This window comes from Equus przewalskii, chromosome 10 (assembly GCF_037783145.1).
Source record: "Equus przewalskii isolate Varuska chromosome 10, EquPr2, whole genome shotgun sequence".
Taxonomy (NCBI): Eukaryota; Metazoa; Chordata; class Mammalia; order Perissodactyla; family Equidae; genus Equus; species Equus przewalskii.
The window spans coordinates 45719690-45729575 of record NC_091840.1 but is presented as its reverse complement, the minus strand read 5'-3'; the positions used below and the strand labels follow the sequence as shown (position 1 = coordinate 45729575).

At 42.2% G+C, this 9886-nt stretch overlaps 1 protein-coding gene across 5 annotated transcripts in view; it reads left to right on the top strand.

Moving 5' to 3' along the window:
- Nucleotides 1-9886, top strand: part of SMG6 (SMG6 nonsense mediated mRNA decay factor) — a 212796-nt gene that overhangs the window by 1458 nt on the left and 201452 nt on the right. For 2 of the 5 annotated variants that reach the window (XM_008526313.2, XM_070562919.1), the window contains exons 1-6: nt 4-164; nt 770-2501; nt 3055-3247; nt 3738-3848; nt 6845-6951; nt 7216-7294. In XM_008526313.2, the coding sequence (XP_008524535.2) occupies nt 74-164; nt 770-2501; nt 3055-3247; nt 3738-3848; nt 6845-6951; nt 7216-7294 (2313 nt within the window). In that variant the 5' untranslated portion in view covers nt 4-73. Of the gene's footprint in view, nt 1-3; nt 165-769; nt 2502-3054; nt 3248-3737; nt 3849-6844; nt 6952-7215; nt 7295-9886 lie in introns of those variants that run through there. The other 3 variants (XM_008526314.2, XM_070562918.1, XM_070562921.1) reach the window with 2 other exon arrangements.

Below are 9886 nucleotides of genomic sequence, written 5' to 3'. Positions count from 1 at the left end.
TCATATTCCGTCATCATAATAGCAGTTAGTCTCAGTATTCTAATGATGATAGTTGGAGCAATTTTTCCTTGGAATGACTCTGCTGGCTGCTGTTAGAGAGTTGGTGAGCATGAGTGGAGATGAAGAATGTGGAAGGAACTGCTTCCTGTTTGCTTCAACAGGAGGTATGTGACTGGGTAATTGGTGTCCTAAAGAAAATTGTCCTGGCAAAGTTCAGAGACGAGTTGCAAAGTTTTTCTCCAGAGATGTCCAGAACTGTGGATTGTTATGCATATCCCTCATTTTCTCCTTTATTTTCCTTCGCTACTAGTGTGTTAAAAGGGCTTAGCCACCCTGGAAAAATGTTAGAGGCAGAACAGGAAAAGACTAAGATGGATCCAAGAGCTCTCTAGCACAGAACAGTCTGATGCTGGAATGATTGAAGATTTTTTACTCTGAAAATGATGAGGTAGTTTGGGGTCTTGGGTATCCGAATATGACTTGGGTAACACAAAAGAGTATGATTTTTTTTTCCTGTTTCTCTAACCCAAGTGTAGATAGCTCCAACACAGTTCAGTTCTTAGTCTTCCCAGTTACTGAATGAATCCTGTAACCCTAGTAGAATTTCTGCTTCTGCAAAATTTTTCTTCCTTGTCCACCAATATTAGCATTTTGATGTGTAATTCTTGGTTGACATTTGTAACTTTACTAGAGTGACAGTTTTTTTTCTTCCCTCCTCCTTTATTCTTTTCTTCTACCCTTTCCTCCCCAACACTTTCCAACATCACAGAAAATGTGAAGGAGCCCAGGCAGCGGAAAGATAACAGGCGCCCAGATCTGGAAATCTATAAACCTGGTCTTTCTCGACTAAGGAACAAACCTAAAATCAAGGAAATCTCTGGGAGTGATGAATTTAAGGACGAAATTGTTAATGACAGAGATTCTTCTACTGTTGGAAATGGTACACAGCTCACTAAAGACGTCTGTAAAGAACTGGACAACCAACAGCAAAATGGTCCTTTAGACCCAGAAAATATCCGGGCACAGGAATCCTTCCCAAGGACTGCTGGACAAGAGGATCGAAGTCTAAGAATTATCAAGAGAACAAAGAAACCTGATATGCAGATCTATCAGCCTGGAAGGCGTTTGCAGACTGTTACCAAAGAATCATCTAGCCGGGTAGATGAGGAAGAAATCCTCAACCAGGTGGAACAGCTGAGAGTAGAGGAAGATGATTGTAGGGGAAATGTGAAAGAGGAGGTTGTGAATAAAGAGGAGACAGAGAAGAGCCTAAATGGTGACAGAGTAAGGGCTACAAAGGGAGAGAAAGGAAGGAGGGTTGAAAAAGGGGAGGGGATAAAGAAAGTCAATGATGACCTGGCACAGGGAAAGCCAGGTTCTGTGAAGCGCTACTCTCGCTCAGACAAACGAAGGAACCGCTACCGCACTTGCAGTACCAGCTCCGCTGGTAGCAACAACAGTGCTGAGGGGGCTGGCCTGACTGATAATGGATGTCGCCGCCGCCGCCAGGATCGAACCAAGGAGAGGCCACGACTGAAGAAGCAAGTGTCTATGTCCTCAACTGACTCCTTAGATGAGGACAGAATTGATGAGCCTGATGGGCCCAGGAGGAGCTCAGAAAGGAGGAAACATTTAGATAGAAGCTGGTCTGGCCGTGGAGAGGGAGAGCAGAAAAGCAATGGTAAAGAAAATCGAGGCGCTCTTCGTGTTACTTTTGATGCAGAAACCATGAACAAAGATTCCCCACTGCTGAGGTCAGCCAGGGAGGATGTGGATAGGATAAAGCCTGACAAGGGCTTGAGCAGTGGAGGCAAAGGCTGTGAGAAGCAGGAGTCTAAAAGCCTGAAACAAGAACTTCGGGGTCGTGGCCGTGGCATTCTGATTCTGCCTGCCCATACCACCCTATCTGTCAATTCAGCTGGTTCTCCAGAGTCTACACCCTTGGGACCTCGGCTATTATTTGGATCTGGTAGTAAGGGATCTCGGAGTTGGGGCCGAGGAGGCACCACTCGACGATTGTGGGACCCAAACAATCCTGATCAGAAACCTGCTCTAAAGAGCCAGACACCCCAGCTACATTTCTTGGACACTGATGATGAAGTCAGTCCCACATCTTGGGGTGACTCACGCCAGGCCCAAGCATCTTACTATAAGTTTCAAAACTCTGACAACCCCTATTACTACCCCCGGACACCAGGCCCAGCCTCCCAGTATCCTTTTACAGGCTATAGCCCTCTGCAGTACCCTGTGGGCCCTACGAATGGTGTGTACCCAGGGCCTTACTACCCAGGCTATCCAACTCCATCAGGACAGTATGTTTGTGGCCCTCTCCCTGCCAGCACCATGAGTCCTGAGGATATGGAGCAGCACATGAGGAACATGCAGCAACAGGAGCTACATAGGCTTCTCCGGGTGGCCGACAACCAGGAACTGCAGCTCAGCAACCTGCTTTCCAGGGACCGCATCAGTCCTGAGGGCCTGGACAAGATGGCTCAGCTCAGGTATGGTGTGTTCCATCCTGGCTAGAGGGAAATGGAGCTAAACTGGAGGTGTATAGGCTCCTGCAGCTGAGGAAGGTAGAAGCCTTTTAGGCAAGCCCCTGAGTGTTATCTCCCTTTCACCTTGATTTTTATAAGGGAGGGGCAGTTGGGGAAAAAAACGCAACAGAAAATTTTGTTTCTAGTCTTAGAAATGATTATGCTTCCCACTTTTTCTTTAAGAAAAAAAATTTGTCTTGAAGACAGCATGGAATCTGGAAATGGAAAAGGAAAGACTTTCCAGAATGCCAAGAAATGAACAACATATAACTTGTGGTGAAGATCTTATTTCAGCTGTTAAATTTAGGTGGAGGCATATGGGGAAAAACTACTTTCCTAGACATAACTTTAGAGTGACATTCTGCTGTGCAGAATGGAAACTAGAGTGAGTACTATACCTGGTGGCATTTTAAATTTCCTGCCAAGGAAGGTGTTTAATTTTCAGGAAGCTTAAATCTTGGGTCTAGCCTTTCTCATGGTGTATTTGGAGCTAGAAGTTGCATGTATTTTATTCCAGAGCTGAACTGCTGCAGCTATATGAGCGCTGTATTCTATTAGATATTGAGTTCTCTGATAATCAGAATGTGGATCAGATCCTGTGGAAGAATGCTTTCTATCAGGTGATTGAGAAGTTCAGGCAGCTTCTCAAGGATCCAAATGTTGAGAACCCAGAACAGATTCGGAACAGACTTTTGGAGCTGTTGGATGAGGTAAACCATCATCTTTTTGTCTTTAGGATAAAGGCTTCAGCATCCTGTAGTTGTGCTGGGTTTTTACCACCTGAAATACTGTTTTAAAATAGAACATTGACCAAAAACTGTATATTCTTTACTTAGATTTAGGCCTACCCTACCCCTATTGCTTCCTTGGGACCATAACTTATTGGCAGTTGGAGTTAGTCTCCAGCTTGTTAGCTTTCTGAATGTCTTGGCCTGTGGGGGCGGGGAAGGGAAGAAGAGAAAGAGAGAGGAAGGAGAGAGAGTGTGTATTTGTGTTCGTATCTTTAAAACCATAGAGAGGCTTATGCTGTGTATTTGTCTTGTGCTTAGTTGATGGTCACTAAATACAGTATATGCCTCCCTTTACGTTGGATGCCTGGGCATTAGCAGAACTGTGAAAGAGTCGCTTGCCCCCATTTCTGGTGAGTAGATTGGATCAGAACAGGCTGATTCAGCTGTTTCTTATTTTTTCTTTTTATAGGGTAGTGACTTCTTTGATAGTTTGCTTCAGAAGCTGCAAGTTACTTACAAGTTCAAACTGGAGGACTACATGGACGGTCTTGCCATTCGCAGCAAGCCATTACGCAAGACAGTAAGCCAGCTTCTTTATCTTAAATTTATTCATCCATTTAGTAAGCATTTATCTAGTTTATCTAGTGTTAGTTATGTGTTAGGCTCTGTGCTGGTTGTTGAGGATGCAAGAATGAAAGATATCAGTCCAGTAGGGGAACAGACTGATTAAACCAACGATTATAATGTAATGTCATAAGTACCATGGTAATGGTATATATAGAGTGTTAAAGGGGCATAGAGGGAAGTAGATCTGATTTAGACTTATGGGGTCAAGGAAGGCTTCTCAGAGAGAGTCGAGTTGAGTCTTGAAACATGACTAGGAGTGGAAGGGGCACCTTTGATACAGGGCACAGTGAGAGAGATAACCAGGCCTTGTTGGAAAAGTGCAGGAAGTTCAGTGTGCTGGTGTCTATAATGTGGAGTTGGGCTATTGTAGGAGGTAAAGCTGATGAAGTAGGAAGGGATAGATCATAAATGCTTATATGCTCTCTGAAGAGTTTGGGCTTTACTCTGAAAGCAGAGAGGAGCCATGGATTGATTTTCAGCAAATGGATAGCACATTTGTTTTTAGAACGAGTCACTCTGGCAAGTGGATGAGTTTGGGCAAGAGTGGAGGTAGGAGAGTCGGATTGTGGGCCTGAATTAAGGTAGAGGTAGTGGAAGTGGAAAAGAGGAGACAGATTAAAAAGATATAATGGAAGTAGAATTGAATTGCTGGCTGATTTGGTGTGAATGATGAGATTGGAGGAGTCTAGATATCTTCTAGTTTGTGGCCTAGGAGAGTGACTGGGAAAGAAGAGGTTAGTTCAGTTTAGGATATGCTTAGGTGGAGGAACTTGAAAATGAATAAATGAATATTCTGATCTGTCTGGAGCTCAGGGGAAAGAGCTGGGCTAGTGATATAGATTCAAGAGTCATCAGTGTATAGGTGATGGTTGAAGCAGAAGTTGGGATGCTTAGAAGGCTGGCCAGAGAGCAGGGGATCACATTTCAAGGTGGTGGTGAGTAAAATTGTCAAATGCTATAGAAGCATCAAATGTTAAGATTACTAAAGAGTGTCTGTTGGATTGGATGACCTTATTGTAAGTTATTTTATTTGGAAAGGATGCAAGCCAGATGGTAGTGAATGAGAAGTAGGGTAGTAGATATAATGAGAGAGTAATATGAACCAGTCTTTTAAGAATCTTGGCCATGAAGGCAAGGAGGGACGATAATAGTTAAAAGAGAACAGAGTATTGGGAGAAGTTTGTTTTAAAGCAGGGAGAAACTTGAGCAAATTTTTATGTTGAGAGGAAAGGGCCAGGGGAAAGGAAGAAATTAAAGATTTGTTAGAGAAAGGAGTGTAATTTATGGAGCAGAGAGTTCCTTTTGCCTTTTTCCTCCTTGTGATAAATTGCTCTGCACAAGCTCTGTTACTAATCAGTAAGCATTTATTGAGTCCCTCCTACATGCCAGGTGCCATTGTAAGCACACGCAATTCAGTATGGAACAAGAAGCTATCCTCCCAGCTCTCGGAGTTTAGAGTTTGATTAGGGGTGAGTGCACATGTTGGATTAGTAATTGTAGATGCACTGACTGCAAAGGATGTGTGGGGGTATACTGTGAAGGGGCTTGGAAGATCATGGGAGACTGAGGAAGTCACAATTAAGCAGAGGCTGAAGACCTGAGACATTAGTCAGGTGAAGGTGTAGGTGAGGATTCAAGAACTACAGCTTTGTAGAGAGGGAACAGTATATGTAAAGGTCCTGAAGTGGGAAAGAGTGTGGTGTGTTGGGGGAACAGAGGAAAGTCTAGTCTTGCTGAGGCACGGAGAGTGAGGGGGAAGTGGTGCTGAAGAGGTAAGCAGAGGCTAGACCGTCTAGGACTTCATTCTGAGGACAGTAGAGAGGCTTTGACAGAATTTGCTTTTTTTTTTTTTTTTGCTCTCATCAAGATGGCAAAATGGCTGTGAAACATAACCAGTTTTCTTGGTGCTTTATCAGTTAAATACTGACCGAATACTTGCTGTTCATAGAGAGAATGTGTGGAATAGTCAGGACTCTGAAGGTATATGACATGTAGTAATAGATAACTTGGCTGAGGCACACGTTTGAATTATGTGTTAGGAAGCTGATGTGCAGTAGCTAGTTATTTAGCTAGTGCGTGAGCCTTCCTGAGGGGTTGGTATCTGCATTTCCTTGAAGCTGTGTTCTTTATTCAGTGACCTGGTAATTTCTTATGGGGGGATGGAGCAGAGTTATGTGTTATGAGATGGTATTCATTGGGGAGGTTTTTTTGGTTGAGCACATGTCTTAGGATTAAGGGTCTGCTCTGTTGTTTTCTCACAGAGTGACAGATGCCAGGCCCATCAGTGAGGAAACATATATATGGTAGTACTACACAGTCTAGCACATGGTGGGTGTTTGGTAAAGGGTAACTTACTGATTTAGGAAATTATTGTTTGCAAAGGGAATGTAATGCAGTATTGCAGTGCAGTAATAGTAACAATTTGAGGAGAGAAAGACTATAATGATGGCAGAAAAAAGAACAGAGTAAACAGTTGTCTCAATATTTGTATATCACTTTGTAATTTGTAAAGTATTTTTACAATTTATGATTTGTAAAGTATTTTTACACTTATTCCCTGCAGTTACCCTATAGAATAGGTATTTTTACTTTCAGGTGAAGAAACTGAGTCCCAAATAGTCCTAAACACCTGTTTGAGATCACACAACTGTTGCAGAGAGAGGCAGGTCTCCTGACTCCTAGTTTCAGAATATTTTCTTCCATTTGCCTGAGACTTGAGATAAGAATGACCCCTTCTCCCTTCTCCCACTTTTTTTCAGTAAATTTTGCATCACAGTGTTGGGTTTTTTTTTGCTTCTCATGGTTAGACTGACAACTTTTTACTTTGTTAAGTGTTGAGGACAATTAGTGCCTTATTAATGCTGCCCTGTCATTATGACCCATCCCTGTCCTTTGGGGTTGAAGTTAGAGTTTCTTGGGTACACTACTAACTGATTGTTTTTCCTGAAGGTAAAATATGCCTTGATCAGTGCCCAACGATGTATGATTTGCCAAGGAGATATTGCTAGGTATCGGGAGCAAGCGAATGATACAGCAAACTATGGGAAAGCTCGCAGGTACTTTTGCCTATTGTTATTGCTTCTCCTCACTGTGTGGATTTAAGTTAAGCCCTATTAAGAGCAATGGGCTACCTGACCTGCCGCCTCTACAGAATGTCCTACAGGTGTCGCTGTTGGTCTCTGTAGTCGTGCTTTACTGTTCCAGGGTTACATTTAACACTCCTTTTTATGTCTTAAGTAGAAGGGCTATCAGATGATGAATTTGGAAAGCGTTGATACGGACGGAGCTAACGTTTTTTTTTTCACTGTTTTCTATTCTAGTTGGTACCTGAAGGCCCAGCACATTGCTCCCAAGAATGGACGTCCCTATAACCAGTTGGCTCTCCTGGCAGTGTATACGGTAAGAAATCCTGTGGACAGGGAAAGTGTTTTGCATGTGGTATCTTAGAAATATGGATTTTGATAGCATCAGCTCCTAGAGCTAAATTTCCTCTGAACACTGTAACCCAAAGAATATCTCCTTTTGCCTCCCATCCTCACACTCCTTTTGTTACTGTTACTTTCAGAGGTAAGTTGTCAGGGATCCCTCACTTCAGTTGAATCTGTACTCCATCCACTTGCCACTGTACTGAAGCTCCTGGGGGAGTGCTCAGGCTCCAGCCAAACACTGCTGTTTGGTTTTGACCAAGGCTTCTGCTCTGAATCTTGTCTTGCTTCCCTTCCCTATTCTGTTGAACTGTTACTCATTTCTAGAAGGAAAATAAGGCTCCCTTTACCTCTCCCCCTTAAAGTCCTCAGCTAACCTTAAGTCCTCAGATGCGTGCTTCCTTTCCCCAGATCACCTCGTTATTCCTCTTAGCTTTTCAGCTAAGGGGCCTCCTTAGCAGATGCACAGTAAGTGCCGAATTGTACCTCTCCAGATCTTACCAAAGTCCTCTAAATGTGGTTCTAACAGAGAGCTCGGGAGCCGACAGAGCCCCTACTGAGGAAGCTGAATTGAAGGGGGAAGGGTGGGGGCCAGTGGTAGGTACTAAAGATTTAAGTATAAGCAGCAGCTGGCATGCTCATTAGCAGTTTTCTTAAGGCTATAAAATTCATTGCCCAAATAAACAGTGTTTGAATTAATATTTTTATTCCCTTATATTCCACAAAAGATTCAAAAAAATTCCTAATACTTAATTATGGGTTGAAATTGCTGATTACATAGTGTGGTTTACTGATACACTTCCTTCAGAATCTGTTGAATCTCTCTTGTTTTTACTTCTGTTCTATTCTCTTTGTGATGTGTGTTGTAGATTTTTTTTCACCCCTCTTTGTGGCTTTATTTTTCTCTCCCCTTTCTTCTTACCCATCTTCTATTTTTCCTTCTTTCTCATTTCTTGTCTCCTTTTCCAGTTTTTCTTGTTTGTAATTATTGAATGAATTGTCATGTTTCTTGTTAATTAGAAAATATAATTTCTTTAATTTTTTTCCCCCTCAATGGCTTTTTAAAAAAATTGTGGTAAAATTCGTATAACTTAAAATTAACCATTAATTATTTGTACAATTAAGTGGCGTTTAGTACATTAACAGTATTGTGTAAGCATCAACTCTGTCTAGTTCCAAGACATTTTCATCACCCTAGAAAGAAAAGAAATCTCGTACCCATTAGTTCCTATTTCTCCCTCCCCATAGTCCCTGGCAATCATTAGTGTACTTTCTTTCTTTCTTTTTTTTTTTTGAGGAAGATTAGCCCAGAGCTAACATCTGCTGCCAATCCTCCTCTTTTTGCTGAGGAAGACTGGGGCTGAGCACAACATCCATGAGCCTAACATCCGTGCCCATCTTCCTGTACTTTATAAGTGGGACGCCTGCCATAGCATGGCTTGACAGGCAGTGCCATGCTCATACCTGGGATCCGAACTGGTGAACCCCAGGCCGCTGAAGCAGAAAGTGCAAACTTAACCACTGTGCCACAGGGCTGGCCCCACTAGTATACTTTCTGTCTCTGGATTTACCTATTCTGGATATTTTGTATAAATGGAATCACACAATATGTGACCTTTTATATCTGGCTGCTTTCATTTAACATAAAGTTTTTGAGGTTCACCCATGTTGTAGTATGTATCAGTACTTCATTTTTTTTTTTTTTTTTGAGGAAGATTAGCTCTAACATCCGCTACCAATCCTCCTCTTTTTGCTGAGGAAGACTGGCCCTGAGCTGACATCCGTGCCGTCTTCCTCTACTTTATATGTGGGACTCCTGCCACAGCATGGCTTGCCAAGGGGTGCCAGGTCCGCACCTGGGATCCAAACCAGCGAACCCTGGGCTGTGGAAGTGGAACATCTGAACTTAACCACTGTGCCACCAGGCCAGCCGCCAGTATTTCATTTTTATGACTGAATACTATTCCATTGTATAGCTATACCACAGTTTATTTATTCATCAATTGATGGATGTTTTGGTTATTTCTACCTTTTGGCTGTTTAATAGTGCTTTTGTGAAGTATGAGTATTTGTTTGAATATCTGTTTTCTTTTGGGTCTATACTTAGGAGTGATATTGCTGGTCATATAGTAATTCTATATTTAACTTTTTGAGGAACCACCAAACTTTTTCATAGCTGTTCCACCATTTTGCATTCCCACCAGCAATGAACAAGGGTTCCAGTTTCTCCATATTCTCACCAACATTTGTTACTTTTTGTTTTTTTAGATTATCACCAGCCTAGTGAGTGTGAAATGATATTGTGGGTATCCCCTCCCTCCCCCGAACTTGGGGACATCTTTTAAAATTATTTTTTTGGTCAATTTTAGGTTTATGGAAAAATTGAGCAGAAAGTACAGAGAGTTCCCATATATTCCCTCAACTCCGCCGTACCCCTCAATTTTCCCTATTAGGTATTAATATCTTGTGTTAGTGTAGTATGTTTGTTACAATTGATGAGCCATTGTTGATACATTATTATTAACTAAAGTCCATAGTTTACGTTAGAGTTCACTTTTACTGTTGT